The 21,960-nt window shown below is 71.0% G+C and overlaps 3 protein-coding genes across 3 annotated transcripts; all 3 read left to right on the plus strand.

Moving 5' to 3' along the window:
- Positions 1 to 7,380: 7,380 nt before the first annotated feature.
- Positions 7,381 to 10,838, plus strand: RORC (RAR related orphan receptor C). Its single transcript, XM_059832056.1, has 9 exons — positions 7,381 to 7,455; positions 7,531 to 7,672; positions 8,058 to 8,426; positions 8,651 to 8,772; positions 8,938 to 9,070; positions 9,537 to 9,644; positions 9,721 to 9,831; positions 10,360 to 10,469; positions 10,680 to 10,838. Exons 2-9 carry the CDS (start codon positions 7,660 to 7,662, stop codon positions 10,836 to 10,838), a joined length of 1,125 nt encoding a protein of 374 aa, XP_059688039.1. The 5' UTR covers positions 7,381 to 7,455; positions 7,531 to 7,659.
- Positions 10,839 to 12,613: 1,775 nt separating this feature from the next.
- On the plus strand, positions 12,614 to 15,864 carry TDRKH (tudor and KH domain containing). The gene is made up of 10 exons (XM_059832057.1): positions 12,614 to 12,737; positions 13,040 to 13,146; positions 13,269 to 13,458; positions 13,669 to 13,808; positions 13,880 to 14,165; positions 14,551 to 14,717; positions 14,814 to 14,986; positions 15,243 to 15,307; positions 15,412 to 15,551; positions 15,646 to 15,864. The coding sequence occupies exons 1-10, from the start codon at positions 12,614 to 12,616 to the stop codon at positions 15,862 to 15,864; spliced, it is 1,611 nt and encodes a 536-aa protein (XP_059688040.1).
- A 926-nt stretch (positions 15,865 to 16,790) lies between these two features.
- MRPL9 (mitochondrial ribosomal protein L9) lies at positions 16,791 to 20,190 on the plus strand. The gene is made up of 7 exons (XM_059832346.1): positions 16,791 to 16,871; positions 17,322 to 17,481; positions 17,850 to 17,974; positions 18,346 to 18,396; positions 18,682 to 18,783; positions 19,254 to 19,337; positions 20,029 to 20,190. The coding sequence occupies exons 1-7, from the start codon at positions 16,791 to 16,793 to the stop codon at positions 20,158 to 20,160; spliced, it is 735 nt and encodes a 244-aa protein (XP_059688329.1). The 3' UTR covers positions 20,161 to 20,190.
- The last annotated feature ends 1,770 nt before the right edge of the window (positions 20,191 to 21,960 follow it).

Below are 21,960 nucleotides of genomic sequence, written 5' to 3' on the forward strand. Positions count from 1 at the left end.
CCCCCCGGGGGTGGCCAGGGTGGGCGGCAGAGGGGGGGACACACGGGTGGGGCCCATCCAGCCCGTCCCCCCGCTCTCCTCCAGGTCTCTTCATCCGGCTGGACCCCCCCAAGCAGCGGACGCCGGAGGAGGACGGTGGCCGGTAGCCGTCCCCGGTCGCCCCGTGTCACCCCCGTGTGTCCCCCCCCACGGTCCCCCCTGCCTCAGTTTCCCCAGGTGGGGCTGGGGGGGCCACGAGCATCAGAGCCGCTGCGGATCATCCCCCGTGTCCCCGGTGTTTCTGTGGGGTTCGGCCGCGTCCCCGGGGGGGTCACGGGGGGGACCCCACGGCCAGGGGGGGTCACGGGGGGGACCCCACGGCCAGGAGGGGTCCCCCGTGGGGGGGAGAAGGGACCCCTTTGGGACCCCCCATGCCCGTCCCCCCCCAGTGTGTCCCCGCTGCTGCCGCCTCGGGGTCCCCGCGCTGCGCTGCCCACGGGTGGGGGGGTGACACACACCGTGGGGTCCCCGTGACACGCGGGGGGACCGAGGGTGGGCTCAGCCACGACCCCCGCCGCCGGCAAGGGGAGGGCGGGGGCGGGGCCAGGCACGGCGTGGTGGGCGGGGCCTGATCGTGTGGGCGGGGCCGCGGCGCCAGAAGGCTGGGGCGGTGTGGGCGGAGTCGCGAGTTGTGGGCGGGGCCGGGCGGGATGCGAGGGCGGTGTTTGTGGGCGGGGCCGGGCCGGGTGGGCGGGGCCGGGCGCCCCCCGGGGGGCAGCGCTGAGCCCCGGCGGCAGACGGAGCCCGGGGCCGCGGGACACGCGGGGACACGGGGCGCGGGACACGGGGCGGGGCCGGCCCCACCGGCCGTGGGGACCCCGCGGGCCCGGGTGGCGCTCGCCAAAGCCGGGGCCTCGGTTTCCACCACGATCTGGCAGCGCCCGAAGACCCATGGGCGCCTGGGGGCGCGGGGTCCCGCGGGTGCACCCCAGAGCCGGGCACACCGGGGTGTCGTGGGGTCCCATCACTGCACCCCAGAGCCGGGCACACCGGGGTGTCGTGGGGTCCCATCAGTGCACCCCAGAGCCGGGCACATCGGGGTGTCGTGGGGTCCCATCACTGCACCCCAGAGCCGGGCACATCGGGGTGTCATGGGGTACCGTGGATGCACCCCAGAGCCGGGCACATCGGGGTGCTGTGGGGTCCCATCACTGCACCCCAAATCCGGGCACATTGGGGTGTCATGGGGTCCCGCGGGTGCACCCCAGAGCCGGGCACATCGGGGTGCTGTGGGGTCCCATCAGTGCACCCCAAATCCGGGCACATCGGGGTGTCATGGGGTCCCGCGGGTGCACCCCAGAACCGGGCACATCGGGGTGTCGTGGGGTACCGTGGATGCACCCCAGAGCTGGGCACATCGGGGTGCTGTGGGGTCCCGTGGATGCACCCCAAAGCCGGGCACATTGGGGTGTCGTGGGGTCCCATCAGTGCACCCCAGAGCCGGGCACATCGGGGTGCTGTGGGGTCCCATCAGTGCACCCCAAATCCGGGCACATTGGGGTGTCATGGGGTCCCGCGGGTGCACCCCAGAGCCGGGCACATCGGGGTGCTGTGGGGTCCCATCAGTGCACCCCAAATCCGGGCACATCGGGGTGTCATGGGGTCCCGCGGGTGCACCCCAGAACCGGGCACATCGGGGTGTCGTGGGGTACCGTGGATGCACCCCAGAGCTGGGCACATCGGGGTGCTGTGGGGTCCCGTGGATGCACCCCAAAGCCGGGCACATTGGGGTGTCGTGGGGTCCCATCAGTGCACCCCAGAGCCGGGCACACCGGGGTGTCGTGGGGTCCCATCAGTGCACCCCAGAGCCGGGCACATCGGGGTGTCATGGGGTACCGTGGATGCACCCCAGAGCCGGGCACATCGGGGTGCTGTGGGGTCCCATCAATGCACCCCAAATCCGGGCACATTGGGGTGTCATGGGGTCCCGCGGGTGCACCCCAGAGCCGGGCACATTGGGGTGCTGTGGGGTCCCATCAGTGCACCCCAGAGCCGGGCACATCGGGGTGCTGTGGGGTCCCATCAGTGCATCCCAGAGCCGGGCACACCGGGGTGTCATGGGGTCCCATCACTGCACCCCAGAGCCGGGCACATCGGGGTGCTGTGGGGTCCCATCAGTGCACCCCAAAGCCGGGCACATCGGGGTGTCGTGGGGTCCTGTGGATGCACCCCAGGATCGGGCATGTTGGGGTGCCCTGGGGTCCCCTCGCTGTGCCCCAGGGCCGAGTACAGCCGGGTGTCGTGGGGTCCCATTGCCGCACCCCAAAACTGAGCACGTCGGGGTGCCGTGGGGTCCCGTGGGGCCTGGGGGTGTCGGAGCCGCCCCGGGGGATTTGGGGCTGTGGTGACGGTGCCCGCCCGGGCGCATGGGTCCCCGCTCCGCTTCCCCCGGGGTCACCGGGGTCACGAGGGGTGGGGGGGTGCCCCCGGGCCCCCGGCCCCCCACACCTCCCCTCCGTGCCTCAGTTTCCCCCCCAGCCGCGCCGTGGAAAGTCGGAAATTTCCAGTGCGTGGGGCCGGGGGGGCAGGATGCCGGGGGGGGCAGGATGCCGGGGGGGCCCCGGCGCCCTTATAACGCTCGGCCGCGCCGCCCGCGCCGCCGTCGCCGCCATGCGAGGTAGGGCCTGGTGCGGGGGGCTGCGGGCGGGGGGCACACGCGTGTGCAGGCGGGTGCGGGTGTGGGGGTGCGTGCGAGGCCGGGGGAGCCGGGGGTGCGTGTGGCAGGGGGTGGGAGGGGGTACGTGAGTGTGCAAGGGTGGAGCTGGCGGGGGGGCGCGTGTGCCTGGGCACGCGTGTGTGCACGCGTGTGTGAGCGTGCAAGAGTGTGGGAGCGTGTGGGAGCGGACGTGCGCACACGGAGGAGTTTGGGAGCGGGTGTGCGTGCGTGTACGTGCAGGTGGGAGCGTGCTGGGGCGTGCACACGTGTGTGCAAGGGTGTGGGAGCACGCAGGGGTGTGCGTGTGTGTGTGCAAGGGTGTGGGAGCACGCAGGGGTGTGCGTGTGTGTGTGCAAGGGTGTGGGAGCACGCAGGCACGCGTGTGTGCGTGTGCAGTCAGTGGAAGCTTGCGAGAGCGGACGTACGTGTGTGCAGGCGTGTAGGAGCCTGCAGGAGCATGTGTGCGTGTGCAGGGGTGAGGGAGTGTGTGTGTGCGCGTGTGCAAGCGTGTGGGAGCGTGTGAGAGCAGGCAGGGGTGTGCACGTGCGTGTGCAAGGGTGCGGGAGCGTGTGAGAGCAGGCGTGGAAGCGGTGGGAGCAGGCAGGAGCGTGTGTGCAAGGGCGTGGGGGCACACAGGGATCCATGCGCGTGTGCAAGCAGGGGGGAGCGTGCATTGGTGTGTGCAAGGGGGTGGGAGCACGTGTGTGCTGACGTGTGGGCATTGGGGGGGGGTGCAAGCAGGTGGGAGCGGGGGGGGTGTGTGCACGGGTGCGGGAGCGCACCAGGAGCTGCCGGGGGCACGGGGGCTGTGTGTGTCAGTGTGTTGCAGCGTCACACGTGTTTTACAGCTCACACAGGCGTGTTGGCATATGTTCCTGCACAACCATGCATGTTGTGGCATGTGGACTCATGGTTTAGGGCACACGTGCAATGAGGGTTGTGTAACTCCATGTGCACACACTATGGGGTCTGTGCATGCGCGTTACGGTATGCTGATACATGCACATGCATGTTACAGCATGTTGCTGCATGTGCGTGCGTGTTACGGTGTGTGGTTGCATGCACACACACGTTATGGCGTGTGTACTCGTGTTGCAGGGCAGTACAGTGTGTGCAGCTGTTGTACACGGTTCCGGGTGTCTGTGCACGGACCATGTTGTGTCTGTGCACGGACGCACGCGTGTTGCGGGGTGTGCACACATGTTGCGGTGTGTGCACGCGTGTTGCAGAGTGTGCACATGTGTTATTGCATGTTGCCGCATGTCCCGGTGGTGCCGCGGTGCTGGGCAGCCCCATTTTCCCCCACACCCACAGCTGTGGCTGCGAGAGCCCGAGACCAGGGGCGCGGGTGCCCCCCGGCACCCATGGGTGCCCCTGCGCACCTGCGGGTCGGGCGCTCGCCCTTAGATGTGGTGGGGGCTGGCAGCTGCGCGGGGCCGGCGCAGGTGACACCGACAGGGACATGGACGGGGACACGCAGGTGGCCCCGCTCCCGTGCTGCCCCCAGCCGCAGCCCCGCTGCTTTGGCGCTGGGGAAACTGAGGCAGGGGCGCCGGCACCCCTGGGTGCTGGGGCCGGGGTCCCCAGAGGTCCCCTCCTTCCCTTCCGTGTCATGGCGTGTTGGCCTGTGCCATGACGTGTCTGCCCGTGTCATGGTGTGTTTTGCCGTGACGCCGCGCTGGGGGGGGGTCGGGAGCGCCAGGTCGTCCCCTCGCCCTGGGGACGGTGGGTGTTGATGGGTGCCAGCAGGTCCCCATGGGAGCTGGGGGGGCTGAGGGTGCCGGTGGGTGTCCCCAGGGCTGACGGGTGCTGGTGGCTGCTCACGGAGCTGACGGGTGCCAGTGGGTCCCTGCGGGGCTGATGGCTGCTAACGGGTGCCCGTGGGGCTGATGGGTGCCCATGGGTGCCCGTGGAGCTGGTGGGGGCCAGTGGGTGCCCTGGGGCCAGCGGATCCCTGTGGGGCTGATGGGTGCTGGTGCGGCCGATGGGTACCAGTGGGTGCTGGTAGGTGCTGGTGGGGCTAATGGGTGCCAGCAGGTCCCCATGGGGCTGACGGCTACCGGTGAGTGCTGGTGGGTGCTGGTGGGGCTGATGGGTACCAGTGGGTGCCGATGGGGCTGGTGGGTGCTGGTGGGGCTGACGGGTAACGGTGGGTGCCCCTGGGACTGATGGGTGCTGGTGGATGCTGGTGGGTGCTAGTGGGAGTGATGGTACCGGTAGGTGCTCATGGTGCTGGTGGGTGCTGGTGGATGCTGGTGGGTGCTGGGGGGGATGACAGGTACCGTTGGGTGCCCATGGTGCTGGTGGGTGCTGGTGAAGCTGACAAGTCCCGGTGGGTGCCCATGGGGCTGGTGGGTGCTGGTGGATGCTGGTGGGCGTTGGTGGGGCTGACGGGTATCGTTGGGTGCCCATGTTGCTGGCGGGTGTCCGGGGTAACCGGTGCCCGCAGGTGCAGGTGGGTGCCGTGGGAGCAGCGGGTGCTGGCGGGTGCCAGCGGGGAGGCGTGGGGCTGGGCGAGACCTCGATGACCTCTCGCCGCCGGTTCCCGGCAGGAGCAGCACCCGAAAGCGGCGCTTCCTGGCAGCCGCCGGCGCCGGCACCGTTGACTAATGTGGGTGCCGGGGCGCGGGGCTGACTCAAAGCGCCGAATTCCCAGGGCCCCTCCGGGCCGGCGTCGCCGCGGGGGTCCCCGGTGCCCGGCCGCCAGCGCCGGATGCGAGGGCGGCCGCCGGGCCCCAAAACTGGGGCGGGTGGAAAAAGCCGACGAAGCGGATTCGGCCCCGGGAGGAAGAGGTGCGGGCGTGTGCATGCGTGTGCGCGCGTGAAGGAGCGGTTGCTGGCGTGCACAAGCGTGCGAGAGCGGGTGCGAGGGTGCGAGGGCGTGCGGGAGCGTGCGAGAGCGTGTGCGAGCATCGGCGTACACGTACCAGCCTGTGCAAGCATCCCCGAGCGTGCGAGAGCGTGTGCGAGCACGTGCAGGTGTGCGCTGGTGTGTGCAAGCACACATGAGCGTGCACAAGCATTTGTGAACACGTGCAAGCGTGCATGAATGTGTGCAGGCATGGACAAGCGTGCAGCAGGCTGCAGGAGCGCGCAGAAGCATTCACAGCTTTGCACAGCCCTTTGCGAACGTGCACAAGCGCAGGCAGGCGTGCCCAAGCGCGCGTGTGTGACTGAGGGGGTGTGCATGTGCCCACGCGTGCCCGAGCGTGCGTCAGCCCCCCTCGACATCCCTGTGCTCGAATGACGGCGTGCGGGCGGGCACAAGTGTGCCCGTACGAGCGTGTGAGTGTGCAAGCGTGTGCGAGCAGGCAGGAGGGGGCTCAGGCACGTCTGAGTGTGTGCAAGCGTGTGCAAGGGTGCACGGATGTGCGCGTACGTGCACAAGCGTGTGCAGGGCAGAGGGTGACAAGCCGGTGGCAGGCTGGGGGCAAGAGCCCTCGGAGCGGGAGGGGTCTCCTGGGGCTCCAGGGCATCTCCGGGGTTGGGGTGTCCCCCAGCTGCAGTGTCCCCACCCTGGTGTCCCCAAGCACCAGTGTCCCCCCAGTTCTGGCATGTTTGCTCTGGTGTCCCCCCCCAGCTCCGGTGTCCCGTCAGGCTCTACTGTGTCCCCCCCCCAGCTCCAGTGTCCCCTCTGGCTCTGGTGTCCCCCCCCACCTCCGGTGTCCCCTCTGGCTCTGGTGTCCCCCCCCACCTCCGGTGTCCCCTCTGGCTCTGGTGTCCCCCCCCACCTCCGGTGTCCCTTCTGGCTCTGCTGTGTCCCCCCTCAGCTCCAGTGTCCCCTCTGGCTCTGGTGTCCCCCCACTTCCCCAGCCCCGGTGTCCCCAGCCCCATTGTCCCCCACTCCCATGGCTCCGGTGCCCCCCATCCCCATGACCGCACCCCGTGGCCCCCTGCCCACCGGTGGGTGCCGGGGCTGTGCCCGGGCCATGCCGGCTGTGCCGGGGCGGCGGGCGCCTTCCTGCGAGGTGGGGCCACGTCCCAGTTGTGGCTTCGCTGGCGCTCGCTGCCGCTGCGGTTTCGGCAGCCCCCGTCGTCCGGCAGGGCCCACCCTGCCCTGGGGCCACGGGGGGACGCCTGGGGGGCACCCACGGGCTCCTGGGGGGGACCTGAGCGCCTGGAGGGCGCTGGAGCCCATGGGGTGCCATAGGAGTCCATGGGGCGCCATAGGAGTCCATGGGGTGCCATAGGAGCCCATAGGTGCCACGGGAGCCCATAGGGACCAGGTGAGCCTGTAAGTGACATCGGGGTCCGCAGGGGACAGCGATACCCGTAGGGGACACATGAGCCCGTGGAGTCCCGGTGAGAACCTGGGTGGCAGACGTGGTCCCGGAGAGGACACGTGGTCCCACAGGGCCCTCAGGAGCCCAGGGGGTGACACGGGAACCCAGGGGGTGACACGGGAACCCAGGGGGGACGTGAGCCCACAGGGGACACGGGAGCCCACAGCGGCCACGTGAGCCCGTGTGGTGACACGTGAAGCCGTGAAGGACGCGCGAGCCCAAGGGGACACCTGGTCCCACAGGGGACACGTGAGCCCAGGGAGCGCATGTGGGGACACAGATGGCGCACGCGGTCCCACGGGTGCCACGTGAGCCCGGAGGGGCTGTGAGCTCCCCGTCAGCCCGGGGGACCCCTCGGGGCGGGTGCCCACGCCGTCCCTCCCGCCCGCAGCTCACATCGAGGTGATCCCCTGCAAGATCTGCGGGGACAAATCCTCGGGGATCCACTACGGCGTCATCACCTGCGAGGGCTGCAAGGTGGGCCGGGTGCCGGGGGTGCTGGGGGTGCCGGGGGTGCCGGGGGTGCCGGCCAGGCGGTGACCCCCGGCGCAGGGCTTTTTCCGGCGCAGCCAGCAGAGCAGCCTGAGCTACGCCTGCAGCCGCCAACAGAACTGCCCCATCGACCGGGCCAGCCGCAACCGCTGCCAGCACTGCCGCCTGCAGAAGTGCCTGCGCCTCGGCATGTCCCGCGACGGTGGGTGCCCACCCCGGGCCGCGGGTGCAGCCCCCTCCCCAGAGCTGGGTGCCTCCCCTGCCCCAGAGCGGGGTGCATCCCTCACCCCACAGCCGGGTGCATCCCCTGCCCCGTACCTGGGTGCACCCCGCTCGGCCCCATTCCCACCCGGCCGTGCCCCCGTGGGACACCCCGGGGGGCCACAGTGTCCCCGGGAGGAAGCGGAGGGGCCGTGGGTGCGCCCGGAGGAAGCTGGGTGGCGGGAGCCGCCGCGGCACACGCGTGGGGCTGGAAAGCCCCGGTGCCACGTCTATGTAGGTCGCGGGGAGCCGGGCCAGTGCACGCACATGCATGCAGACACGCGTGTACCAGGCGTGTCCCCCACTGCTGCCGCCTCTCCCCGCAGCCGTCAAGTTCGGCCGCATGTCCAAGAAGCAGCGGGACCGGCTGCACGCCGAGGTGCAGCAGCAGCTGGAGCAGCGGCAGCGGGAGCGGGTGGCCGATGGGGCACCTGCCATCCCCCTGGGGCTGGCGGGGTGCCGGGGCCACCCGCTGACCCCCCCCGGCACCCTGGGGTGTCCCGGCACCCGCCACGGCGGGACGGAGGGCAGGGCTGGTCCCACGGCAGAGGTAGAGCCGGGGCAGCTGGAGGGGCCCAAGCGGGGTCTGGATGGGGACAGGGACAGGGACGGGGACAGGGACGGCCCCGACCTCTACCCCCACCCCGACGTCGGCAGCCTCCTGGAGTCACCCACATCCTCCAGCGTGGAGATCGGTGAGTCGCTGGGTGCCACGTGCCCGTGGGGGCTGGGTCTGTCACCCGCGGGCGTTCAATGGTGGTGGGACCTGGCTCCATCACCCGTGGGTGCTCCACGGTGGTCGGACCTGGCTCCTCCACCCATGGGTGCTGGATGGTGGTGGGACCTTGCCCATCGGGGACATGGTGAGGGCTGCCTGCCCTGTCCCCGTCCCCGAGCCCCCGTCCCCGTGTCCCCGCAGAGCACCTCACCCAGAACGTCCTCAAGTCGTACCGGGAGACCTGCCAGCTCCGCGCCGAGGACCTGCAGCTCCGGCGCTGGGACACCTTCTCCCGCGAGGAGGTCTGCGCCTACCAGAAGAAGGTGAGGCCACCGGGGTGGGGACAGGGAAGGGGACACGGCGGTCCCCAGGGCACCCAGAGGGTGCCGAGGGCCGGGTGCCCCGGGTTCCGGCGTGGTGCAGAGCGATGGGGACGTTCTCGGGGGCTTCGGGGGGGTCTGGGGTGGGGGTGACGGCCGGTCCCGCAGTCGATGGAGGAGATGTGGCAGCGCTGCGCCGGGCGCATCACCGAGGCCATCCAGTACGTGGTGGAGTTCGCCAAGCGCCTGCGCGGCTTCATGGACCTCTGCCAGAACGACCAGATCGTCCTCCTCAAAGCGGGTACGGGGCCACCGTGTCCCCTGTCCCCTGCCCCAGGGCCACCCCATCCCCTCGTCCCCAGCCCTGAGGCCACCCTGTCCCCCTGTCCCCAGCCCCGGGGCCACCATGTCCCCCTGTCCCCAGCCCCACAGTCCCTGCTGCCCCTGTCTCCACAGCCCTGGTGTCCCCGGACGATGGGATCCTCTGGTCCCATCAGGGAGGTGACAGTCCCTACAGGATGCCATGGCCCCATTGGGAGGTGGCAGTCCCCAAGGGGTGGTGTGGTCCCACCAGGGAGGTGACAGTCCCATGGGTGCCACCAGGGAGGGGACAGTCCCCAAGGGCCACCCTAACCCCACTGGGGAGGTGACAGCCCCCAGGGCTGGTGCCGCAGGGGCACCGACCCAACCCCGAGCGGCGGCACCATGGGGCCCTGTGTCCCCGGTGCCACCGTCCCTGTCCCCGTCCTGCTGCCGGGTGGTGGCAGGTGCCATGGAGGTGGTGCTGGTGCGCATGTGCCGAGCCTTCAACTCCGACAACCGGACCGTCTTCTTCGAGGGCAAGTACGCCGGCGCCGAGCTCTTCCGATCCCTGGGTAGGGCTGGGGACGCGGTGGGGGGGACTCACATGGGGGGACACGTGGGGACACGCGGTGACAAGGGTCCCCCCAGGCTGCCACGAGCTCATCGGCTCCATCTTCGACTTCGCCCAGAGCCTCTGCGCTCTGCACTTCTCGGAGAGCGAGGTGGCCCTCTTCAGCGCCCTCGTCCTCATCAACGCCAGTGAGGGACCCCCCCGTCCCCCCTGCCCCGTGCCTCAGTTTCCCTCCCCGGCCCCGTAGGAGCCCAAACGAGGGTTTGCCCAAAACCCCGTGGTTTTCTCCTAAAGCGGGTGCTGGGGCTGGGTGTCCTGAGCTGGCCTCTGCTGTCCCCCCGCCCTGTCCCCGTGGTGTCCCCACAGTGTGCCTCTCCTGCCGCGCGCTCTGTCCCAGCTGGTCCCTGTCCCCACCCCTGTCCCCAGCCCTGGCCCTGTCCTGTCGTGGTCCCCATCTTGTCCCCATCCTCATCCCATCTTGCCACGGTCCCAGCTCTCCCCATCCCTGTCACCATCCTGTCCCTGTCCCCATCCTTGGCCATGCCGATCCCTGTCCCTGTCCCCGTCCCTGTGCCCCTTGCATCCCCAAGTCCATCCATCCATCTCCCCATCCCATCCCTGTCCCCATCCCGTCCCTGTCCCCATCCCGTCCCTGTCCCCACACCACCCCCCGTGTCCCCCGTCCCCACGCCACCCCCCGTGTCCCCCGTCCCCAGACCGGCCGTGGCTGCAGGAGCAGGCGAAGGTGGCGCGGCTGCAGGGACACCTGGAAGTCGCCTTCCGTCTCCTGCTGCGCCGGACACACCGCGAGGGGCTCCTGGCCAGGGTGCGGGCGCTGGGGGCCGGGGGGCGGCGGGGGGGCCGGGGTGGGGGGGCCCTGGGCGTGAGGGGGGGCTGTCACGGGCAGGGGCTCGCTGTGGGGCGCGGGGTGCCCGGCGTGTGTGACACGTGCGTCCCCTCCGTGCGCGTGCGTGCGCGGTGCGTGTCACCACGCGTGGCAGGCGTGTGACGGGTGCGTGTGTCCCCCCCCGGGCAGCTGCCGCCGCAGGGGCGCCTGCGGGCGCTGTGCTCGCAGCACGTGGAGCAGCTCCAGGCCTTCCGCCGCCTGCACCCCGGGGTGCTGCACGCCGCCTTCCCCCCGCTCTACCGTGAGCTCTTCGCCTCCGAGGCCGAGACCCCCGGCAGCACCCGCTGAGCCCCACCCCGGGGGGCCCGGACCCCTGGGTCCTCGCTGCGCCCCCCCCCACCTCCTGCCTGCCTGCGGCCGGGGGCGGCGGGGGGTGCTGGCACCCATGGGTGCTCCCGTGGCCAGGGGGGCACCCATGCCCGGCGGGACTCCAGCATCTGGCGATTCTCTGTCACCCACAGAGGATCCATCACCCGGTGATGCTCCGTCACCTGGTGGGGCTTTGTCACCCGGCGATGGCCCATCACCCAGCAGGGTTTCGTCACCCGGTCATGCTCCGTCACCTGGCCATGCTCTGTCACCCGGTGGGGCTTTGTCACCCGGCCATGCTCCGTCACCCAGAGGGGCTCCATCACCCAAGGAGGATCCGTCACCTGGCAGGGTTTCGTCACCCGGCCATGCTCCGTCACCTGGCCATGCTCCGTCACCCGGTGGGGCTTTGTCACCCGGCCATGCTCCATCACCCAGAGGGGCTCCATCACCCAAGGAGGATCCGTCACCCGGCAGGGCTCCATCGCACGGTGACGCTCCACCAGCCGGTGATGCCCCAACAATCGGGGGGTGCTCCTTCATCTGGGGGCGTCTCCCCACTTGAGGATGATCCCTCACCCACGGGTGCTCCAAAATCTTGGGGTGCCCCGTCACGGGGGGGGTGCCCCGTCACGCGGGGGTGCCCCCACCCCACAGAGCAGTTCGGGGTCCCCGGGGCCACGGCGGGTGCTCGGCCCCACCCGTGAGGGGGGACGGGCACACGCACCCCCGGGCTCTCCCACGGCCACAGGCTCCCGCCTGTGCAGACACGCGTGGGCCCCGCCCGGGGTGGCCCGGGGAGGGGGGGGGTGATGGGGGCCGAGCGACGGGGGGGGCCCGGTCGGGGCCGCTGCTGTACCGAGGTGGAATAAAGGCATTTGGGGGGACGGCGCGTCCGTGGGCTCCGTCACGGGGGGAACGGCGGCGCGGGGGGGCACCGGGTGACAGGGGGTGGCACCGGCTGCGGCGGACACGGCGCGAGCCCCGTCCCGCCTCCCGGGGCCCCGCGGCCGCGCCACGCGGGGCATTGTGGGACGGGGCAGTGCCCCCCCCGCCCGCTCTACGGGACCACCCGCTCGTCACTCACCGCTCAGGGCGGGGCGGAGCCCCCTCTGCTGCTCGCTGATTGGCTCCAGCGGGCCAGCGCGCGGCGCGGATTGGCCGCTTTATTCCCAGGCTGGTGCTGTGCCCGCCCCCTCGCCCCTCTCCCGCCTGTGGGAGGCCGTCCGGATTGGCCATCGCCCCCCTGGCGGTGATTGGTGGGGCGGGGAGGAGCGGCGCTATGATTGGAGCGTGGCGGGAGGGGGCGGGGCTAGTGGCGGCTGGGCGCGCGAGGCGGCGGCGGCTCGGGGCACGGCGGGCGCGGGGGGACCGGGGCGAAGCCGGGACCGGCGGGTCCCGCTCGGAGCTGGTACCCGGGGGCGGCACCGCCGGGGCCGGGCCCCCCAGGTAGGCTGAGGCCGCGCCGGGAGGCGGCGGGACGGTGAGGGTCGACGCCCACCCGCTGCGGCGGTTCCTCTGCCGGGGCGCCGGGAGCCGCGGCCTGTTCCGGCGGGACCGGGGCTGAGGCGGGCTCAGGCCCGAGCTCCCGCTCCGGGGAGGCCGAGCCCTCCGCAGCGGCTGGGAGGGAGGCGGTGGAGGCGGTGGAGGGTGCCCCGGCGCGGGGGGCTCGGCCTGGGCCCCCCCTCCCGCAGAGGGGCCTGGCCGGGGCGCGGCCCCCGGTGAAGCCTCTCCTTCCTCAGGCCGCGGGGGAGATGACGGCGGAGCGGGGTTACTGGAACAGCCTGACGGCGCTGCAGAAAGCCGCCGTGGTCTTGGGGATCCCGGCCAGCGCCGCCGTCCTCTACATCCTGTACCGCAGGTACCGGGAGAGCCGAGGTGGGTGTTGCAGCCCCCCCGTGTCGTCCCCATCCCTCCCACGCGCGGCCTTGAGCTTTCAGCCGCCTCCCCCATACCCCGACATCCCTTCGCCTCCCCCAAACGTGCCGCGGTGAATGCCCCTGGGATTCTCAGAGCGGCTGTGGGCCCTGTCCCTGGGGATGGGGGGGGCTGTTGGAGTAGATTTGCCCACTTTGAATTCCCCTTGAGCCGTTTATAACCCCCCGGGGGTTTCCCTCTCCCCGCGCGGATGGACGTGGCTGCGGGGACCCGTTGCCGTCACTCTGCCGCTTTCCCCTCAGAGGAGCGGCTGACCTTCGTGGGAGGTGAGGAGCTGGAAATCGAGATGCGAGTCCCCCGGGCGGCCGTGAAATCCATCATCGGCCGGAAGGGAGCCACCATCAAAAAGGTAAGGGATGCCGGAGGCTCGCGGGGGTGATGGGAAAGGGCCAAGTCGCTCCTGCGGGACATTTACTGGGAGCCCCAGCAAATGGCAGCCGGGGGCTGGTCCCCCCCACGCTGCGCCCACAGCTAAGCCAGGAGACGGGAGCTCGCATCGACGTGGAGGGAGAGGACGAGGGCGAGGAGACGGCACTGCTGATCTCGGGCTCCCCCAGCCAAGTCTGCCGGGCGAAAGCCGCCGTCCACCAGATCGTGACGGAGAGCACCCCGGTGTCAGAGCAGCTCTGTGTGCCCCAGAGAGCCGTCGGCAGGATTATCGGTACCTCCACCCGCCCTGGGGAGGCAGGGGACAGCGGGAGGTGTCACAAATTTACCCGTTTGGTGTCCGTGGCAGCATAATTGCTGTCAAAAGCCCCCACAGCGTGAGCGCGTTGGAGCAGGAGAGCCGCTCCAGTTCCCTGCGGGATGTAGGCTGTCTCCTGCTCTGAGTCTGCTCCGCCTCGGTTTCCCGGGGTTCTGTCTCCCGCAGGTCGGGGCGGCGAGACGGTGCGGGGCATCTGCCGCAGCTCGGGGGCCAAAGTGCTCTGCGAGCGCGAGGCTGACGCCGGCCTGGCTCCGGTCAGGGTCATCCAGCTCTCGGGGACGCGGAAGGAGGTGGCCACCGCCAAGGTGAGCGGGAGGCAGAGGGGCTGGGGGACGGCTCGGCCCCCGAGCCCAACCCTCTCCTCTTTCCCCCCAAGAAACTCATCCTGGAGAAGCTGATGGAAGAGGACGCCTTCCGGAAGGAGCTGGCCCAGTCGACGGCGATGCGGTGCCAGCGCAAGCAGCCCCTGGGCAGCCGTCGGGAGCAGGAGCCACTCCCCGATGGGGCGCCGGAGCGCAGGGAGGAGGATGGGGGCTCCTCTTGGGGTGAAGCCTCGCTCCCGGGCCAGGCTCCCTTTGAGGAGGCGGAGGAGCTGGAGGATGAGAGCGAGGAGCTGGAGGAGCCGGCGGCAGGGCCTGACGCGGCAGTGCCGAAATTTGAGGGTAAGAGAAGCGTTTGCGTCATCCCCAGGGTGCAACGGGAAAACTGCGCTGGGGGAACGCATTTGCTTGGGTCCCTTGGGGACCTGCAGAGTGTCGGGAGCCACGTTAATGGCATCGGGTCACCCCGGTCGCTTGTGGCTTCGTCCCCTGGACTCGCGCCCTCCATCCCTGCTCCGGCTGCTGCCGGGGCCGGAGCTGGGGCTGGGCAGGATGGCTCCGCCGCCTCCCGGGCTCTTGCCGGAGTTGTTTGTCCCGCGGATGGTCCAAGATGCGTCTCTGCGAGCGGGATCTGCGGGTCGGCTTCTCCCCATCTCTGCGAGAGGCCAGGGGTCCCCTCGGCCGCCTCACCCGCCTCTCACTGGGGCTCCCCGTGCCTCCCCCGTAGTTCCCAGCCCCGATTTCAGCTTCCACGCCGACGAGCACCTGGAAGTTTACGTCTCAGCTGCGGAAAACCCCCACCACTTCTGGATCCAGATCATCGGTCACCGCAGCCTGCAGCTGGACAAGCTGACCTCCGAGATGGGGCACTACTACCAGAGCAGCGGCCACGCGGTGAGACCCCGACGGGGCGCCAGCCTTGTGTGTCCCCCCCCACAGCGCGTCCCCTCGCCCTTCCCGGGGATGTCACCCGCCCTGTCACCCCCCCAGGCAGAGCTCTCAACCGTCCAAGCAGGGGACATCGTGGCTGCTCCCTACATGGACGGCAGTGACTGGTACCGAGCCCGCGTCCTGGGCACGCTGGAGAACGGCAACTTTGACCTTTACTACGTGGATTTTGGGGACAACGGGGAGGCCCCCCGCGAGGCGCTGCGAGCCCTGCGGTGAGCATGGGGTGTCACCTGGTGGGGGGCGACGGGGCCGTCATGGTTTAATGGCCCCGGGGAAGCTTTGCGGCGTTGCGAGAGCTCATGGCTGCGTCGCCGGAGGAATTAGCCGAGATAATCCGGTGTTTTGTGAAGCGGTTGCGGCGTGAAGAGCTGTGGAAGTCTCCGGGGAGCCGGGATTGCGGCCGAGGTGGGCTGTTCTCGCCGGGAGAGCCAGTGGTGTGGCATCACCATGTCTTTCTCTCCCTGCCAGGAGCGACTTCCTGAGCTTACCCTTCCAGGCCATCGAGTGCAGCCTGGCCGGGATCGCGCCCGCGGGTGAGCGGGGAAGGGGGCAGGCGGGGGGCTGGATTTGGCCATGTCCCTTCCCCGGGGGCAGCGCCCACGGTCGTCCGGCTCTAACCAGGGCTCCGCTCCCGCAGGGGACACCTGGGAAGAGGCAGCGCTGGAGGCGTTTGACCGTCTCACCCACTGCGCCGCCTGGAAACCGCTGGTGGCGAAGATTTCCAGTTACGCCCAGTCCGGGCTCTGCGCCCGGCCCAACGTCCGCCTCTACGATGAGGTGAGCCCCCCGCCACTCCCTGACCCCCTCTCCAGCACTTCCCCACCTGCCGCACTCTCCTGAGCCGCCGGCTCTCCGGCCTGTTTCCGTGCAGAACCTGGACGTGGGAGCGGAGCTGGTGCGGCTGGGCTTCGCCGTCCCCTGTCCCCAGGAGGAAGAGGAAGGGGCGGTGGGGGACAGCGCCCTGGCGCAGGAGGCCGCGGCAGAGACGCCGCTGAGCGGACATGGGACGGGAGAGGGGGGTTTGTTCTCCGGCCCGGCTTCCCCGGAGGGAGCCAGCCCCACGTCCCCGGGGATAGGGCGGCTTCCCTAACGCGGGACAGCGTTCCCTGACGCGGGGGCCCCCTTCTACGCCGCCGCACTGCGCCCGCGGCCGCGCCCCCACGCAGAGGAGCTCCGGTGACGCTCCCCCCAGCGCGACTGTCCCCGTGCAGCCCCCCGGGAGGGCAGAGCGGGAAGGCGAGGGTCTCCGCTCGTGCCTGAGACCCCTCCCCGGGGATCAACCGGGGCTCCTCTCCACCGCAGAGCGTGGCGCGGAGGGAGGGCAGCACCCCGCCCTTCCCGGTGGCCGGCTCCCCCTGGTTGCGGTTGTTTTCGCTGCTTTTTTGGTGTCTTGATTCAATAAAATGGAAGGTTTTGGGATGCCCTGTCCGCAGCCCCGGTTTCCCGGGAAGCACTCCTCGGGATCCCCCCGTCCCTCATTGGGGGGGGGTGTCCCCGCAGTCCCCGGGGGGGCTTTTCCTGTTCCTGTGCTCCCAGGGGGAGGCCGTCGGGGCTGGTCGGTGAATGGGGACCGGTCACGGGAGAACGGGGACCGGGGAGGCGGCGGGGGGAGCCCCCGGTTGGGGGGTGGAGGTCCCAGGAGCCGCCGTGCTGGGCTACACAGCCCGGGACGGGGGCCCGGGGCCACCGGAGGGAGGTCTGGGGTACCGGTGGGGGGGGGGAGGTGGAGGTACTGAGAGCACTGGGCGCAGGCGCGCGGCGGACAGCCCCCGGTGGGGTCCTTGGTCGCCGGTGACCGGCCCCGGTGCGGCCCTACTGCGCAGGCGCGTGGCGGGCAAGCCCGACGGCGTGCTTCTGCGCAGGCGCGGTGGGCAGCTCCGCCGGGGTCCTTGGGCGCAGGCGCGCGGCGGGCAGCCCCAGCGCGGGGCGGGGGTGTGTGCGGTCCCGTGGCGCAGGCGCGCGGCGGGCAGCCCCGCGGGGTCCTCGGGCGGCGCCGGGAGCGGGTCGGGGGCGGCCATGTTGGGCCGGGGGGCGGCGGGGGGCTGCGGCCTCCTGGTGCGGGCGGCGAGCCGGGCCCTGAGCCTCAGCCACAGCCGGGTGAGGGCCGGGGGGGCGGCACCGGGTGCGCTGGGGGCTTCCGCGAGGGGCTGCGGGCGCCGGCCGGGTGCCTGGGTGCGCGTTTGGAGGGGGGGCGGTACGGGGCTGTCCGTGAGGGGAGCGGGGGGGCGGGGGCGGCTGCGGGGGAGCGGGGGGCTGCGGGGGGGCTGCGCAGGGGCGTTGGGGGCATCTCGGGGTCTGGTGGGGGGGTATAGGGTATATGGGCGTAGGGAGCGCTTAATAAAGTGCGGGGGGGTTCCCCGAGGGGGCGTGTGGAGGGGGCAGCCGCCCTGTCCGCGGGAGAGGCGGCTCCTCTGTCGGACCGGGAGAGCTGGGGTGCCCGGGGCCGTGTCCTCGCCTCGGTCACTCCTCCCCGGGACGGAGCGGGATTCACAGCCGAGAAGTTCCCGGACTGCTCGGCCTCGGGCTCACTGCTCCCTCCCGGGCCAGGGGACGGTGGTGGTGGAGCGGTGGTGGCAGGTCCCGCTCAGCAAAGAGGGGCGGCAGCCCCGGCTGCACCCCCGGAGGCACCGCATCTACAGGCTGGTGGAGGACACCAAGCACCTGCCCAAGGAGGAGTTGGAGCTGATCCTCACCCAGTCAGTGGAGAGTACGTTCCTTTTCGCAGGCATTTGTCGTCATGCGGCAGGCCTGGGCCCCGGCCGCAGGAGTTAATTCGGTTTCTGTCCCGTTTTGCCCTCGCCCGCATAGGGGAGAGGCAGGATTCCCCCCGTTAGGTCCCGTTTCCAATGATCCAGTGGTGGCAGGGATTCATCCCTCGGGCTGCGGGATGATTCAGGGTTGCAGAGCCCTGAAAGCAATAATTTTGTGGCACTTGGGGTCTTTTATTTTTTTCAAACCTCCTTTAGATGGAACCTGAAAGCTGCTGCCTGCGGGGCTGGTGTCGTTACGCACCAGCCAAGCAGCGCTTCTCCAGCCTCGCTAACATCACCTCTCCTCTCACCCCTCTCCTCGCAGATTTGGGGAACCGGGGAGACGTGGTCAGCGTGAAGAAATCCGTGGGTCGTAACAAACTCCTGCCCCAGGGGCTGGCCGTCTACGCATCGCCGGAGAACAGGAAGATGTTCGAGGAGGAGAGGAAGGTGCGTTGGCAGGAAGGGGCTGCTCCCAGCGCAGCCAGGGTGTTTTTAGCCTGTCCACGCTTTGAAATCAGGAGATCTTAAAGAAGGAGCAGCGATTTCGGTTTAAATGGGTCGGTTGCTCTTTGGGATCGTCCCTCCACCTGCCTGTTTGTGGTTTTGTGAGGTGAGATCTGCTGATCGCCTTGGAAGTACGGTCTCACGATGAGCCCCGCTTGTTAAGAAATTGCTTTGCAGAGCTTGCGATGACGGGAGAGCCCTCCAGGCCTCTGCCGAGCCGCCTTTTCCCCGGCAGCACGCAGGCAGGCTGCCCGGCACGCGGTGTTGCCGAACCTTCCTTCCGTTTGTTCTCCTCGATTCTCTTTTCCTTGCAGCTGCGCCAAGAAGGGAAGCTGGAGGTGCTCCAAACCCAGAGTGGGGAGAAGGTGAGCGGAGGGGCACCAGCGGGTCTGAAGTTGTTCCAGAGAAGTCCCTGCATCCTGGAAAGCGCAAAGCCTCAGCCGGAGCCTCTCGGCTGGGCGCCGGGAACCCTCTCCCTCCCGCTGCGGCTCGAGCAGGCAGCTGCCTACACCTGCGTGCTTCCCGTACCCCCAGCACCCCTCTGCTCACCTGCCCGAATCCCTCGGGACCTCGCTGACTTCCCACCCGGCGCGTTGGGAGCGCAGCGCTCTCCCCTCCGCTCTCCGACACCTTCCTCCCCGCCTTTACAGACCATCAAGTTCCTCAAGAGCTGCCGCCTCGAGGTGGGCATGAAAAACAACATCAAGTGGGAGCTGAACAACGAAATCGTCGCTCGCCACTTCCTCAAAAACGTGAGCGTTCTTGCCGGCGTTGCCCGGAGCTGGCTCCACGCCGGACGGGAGCTCTTTGCCGGTGCTGGGAGCTCCCGTGTGTGAGTGGAGCCGCAGGCGTCGGTCGTGGGCACCCGAATCCCAGGCAGGGCGTGTCGCCGAAGGGGTTTAGCTCGGGTTTGAGGAGCCAGCGGTGCGTCCGCAGCGGGTTTGGGGCTCAGCCGAGGCGCGTGCCGGGAGCGGCTCAGCAGAGGGTTTAAGACCTTAAAGAGATTAAGAAAGGAAGATGATGAATGGGGAGATGAGGCCGCCGTCCCTCCCACGGCACGGCGCCGGCAGGAGCCGGGGAGCCCCTGCGGGCAGCTCGGGGCCTGGCAGCTCTGCCCTCGCCGTGCCGGGGCGCCGGTTAAGGGGCTGGGGAGCCCGGGGGGGCTCATTGCGGGCTGCCCCCGCTCCCCGGCCTTCACTCCTGGGCCCCCTTTTGTTTCTAGCTGCGGGTTTTCGTGCCTCCCCACGCGCTGGCGCTGCCGGAGGAGCCCATCACCAGGTGGGGCGAGTACTGGTGCGACGTGACGGTGAGTGAGCGGCCCTTCGGTCCCCACCTCTCCGTCCCCTCCCAGCCCTGTTCCCGGTGCGGCCCCCCCGTGCCTCCGTTCCCCTTCTCCCCACCTCTCCATCCCGCAGAACCCTCCCCGCCTCCCATGGGGGTCTGACGCCGCGGTCTTGCCCACGTGCTCGCACCAGAGAAACCCAGAGCCGAGCTGGCGGTGCCCGTCTTCCGGCACGGGGTGCGAGGAGCGGAAATACTTTATTTAAAAAAAAGAAACAGAAAGAAAAAACCAAACCCATCCCTGTGACCTAGATAGACGAGAGCATCTCCTCGCCCGCCGCCATTCATCTTTTGTCCTTCCCGGCCCCTCCGGGGAGCAGAGCCGGCTCCGAAACTGCCTCCCACAGCTCCAAATCCGTGTCATCGCCACCGGGCGCCTTGGTGTCAGCTCCCCGCTTCATTTGCTGTGCCGAATTCCCGCAGCACGCGGGGAAGGGAAGGGGCGAGGGCACCCTGCTCCCCCCTGCGTCTCCCCGAGCTCCGATCCCACCGGGATTTCGGGATGGAGCTACCGCGGGCGCAGGGTCGGGGAGACAAGCGAGAGCAGCTACCAGCCGGAGCGCAGCAGCCGCTCCCCCTTCCCTGGGGGGCGCGGGGTGACGCGGTGGGGGGCACGGGGGGGGTTCCCCAGCCGTGACCCCCCTCCCGTGCCGCAGGTGAACGGGCTGGAGACCGTCCGGGTGCCCATGGACGTGGTGAAGTTCCTGCGCCCCAAGACCAAGCGCTACAAGCACTGGCTGGCGCAGCAGCAGGCCCAGCTGGCGGCACGGAGGGAGGCGCTCCTCTGAGTCTGGGGGGGCCCCCCCGCACCCCCCACACCCCCCAGGGCCCCGCTGTGCGCCCGGCGCCGCTTTGGGACCGCCAGGCGCTGGGGGAACTGGGGGGGTTCCCCAGAATGGACTTGGGGGGGCTCCCCCCAGGGCTGGTCTGTCGCTGGGGGGGCCGTTCCTGCGTGCCCCCCCCGCGTCCTGCCGGCACCGCTGCTCCGAATAAAGGGCTTGGCGTGGCTTGGAGCGTGGTGGGGTCCGCTCCCGGGGCGGGGATGGGACGTGATGGGGGGGGGTGGGGGGGCCGGCTCCCCGGGGACCCCCTGTACACCCCCCCCGGTGCAGCCTGACCCCCGTGGCCCCCCCCCCCGTGCCGGTGGGGAACGGTGACACCGCAGCGGCACAGGACACCGGGTGGGGGGGGTCTCACCGCCTGTTATTGGGGTGCCCCCCCGCTGCCCCCCTTTCCTGGCACCGCTCCCGGCCTCCCCAGCTCCTCCTGGATCCGGCCCGGCAGCTCCGGCTGGGTGAAGTACGCTGGGGGGGCGCGGAGGGGTGAGCGGGAGGCCGGGACCCCCCCGCTGCCCCCCCCCGGCTGCGGGGACCCCCCGGTGCCCCCCCCCTCACCTGCGGCGAACTCCAGGACGTCGGCCGGTCGCCGGAGCAGCAGCTCCCTGGAAGGGGGGCAGTGGGGTTGGGGGGTGTTCTGGGGGGAAAGGGGCCGTTTTGTGTGCGCTGGAAAAGGGGCGGTTTTTTGAACGCCAATTAAGGTGTTTTGGTGAAATTCCTCGGGGGGGGGAGAGGGGAAACTGAGGCACGGGGGGGGGCCGCGTCCCACCTGAGGAAGCCCCGCAGCAGCAGCCGTGTCTCCGGGTGGGCCCGCAGGTACCTCTCGCTGCTCAGGCGGAGCGTGGGCTGTGGGGGGAACTCGGTCACGGGTGGGGCGGCCCACGCAGGACCGCACCCTATACCCCCCCCCCCAGCACTGTGGGGTGGCGCCCGGAGCCGCCCCCGCCCCCCCGTGTCCCCCCGCGGGTGAGCGTGTCCGGGGTGGGGGGTACCCCCGTGGGTGCACCTGGGGGGGACGCGGCGGCGGTTGCGGCGGCGCCATCTTGGCTGCGCCCGTCGCGGCGCGTCGCTATGGCAACGGCGGGTGGGGGGGGGGGGTGTGTGTGCCACGGGGGCGCGTGCGCGTGGGGGTGCGACACGGGGGGTGCGGGGCTGTGGGGGGCGTTGGGGGTGTCGGTGTGAGCGCGCGTGTCCCCGGCGCCCCGCGTGTCCGTGGGCGCGCGCCCGCCGCCCCGCCCCGCCCCGCCCGCTGCTGCCGCTCAGCACCGGGGACAGCGCCGGGCGGCCGCGGCGCCACGCGGGGCCGTGGCCACGGACTCGCCCCCCCCCCCGCGTGTGCACAGGCGGGCGGACACGCGTGCGCACAGCCCCCCCCCCGCCCAGCCCCAGCCCCGGAGCGAGGCGGTGCCGGTGCCCGGTTGCCGGTAGCCGGTACGCGGTGCCGGTCCCCAGGTCCCGGGGTTCCCGCCGGTGCCCGGTCCGCGGTGCCGCTCTGACATCAGCGCCGGGCGGGGCGGGGCGGCTCCGGCCGGGGAAGAAAAGCGGCGAGCGGGGCCGGGCCCGGCCGGAGCCGGTGCCGGTGCCGGGGCGCAGCGGCCGCGGGGCTCCGCCGCCGCCGGGGCTCTCGGGGAGCGCGGCCGCCATGGGCCGGGCCGGGCGCTGACACCCCCCCCCCCCCCCCTCCCGCCCCCGGTACCGGGGCCGGGCCCCCCACCCCGGGGGCACCGGGGCGGCGAGCGGGCGGTACCGGCG

Source organism: Gavia stellata, chromosome 33, assembly GCF_030936135.1.
Source record: "Gavia stellata isolate bGavSte3 chromosome 33, bGavSte3.hap2, whole genome shotgun sequence".
Taxonomy (NCBI): domain Eukaryota; kingdom Metazoa; phylum Chordata; class Aves; order Gaviiformes; family Gaviidae; genus Gavia; species Gavia stellata.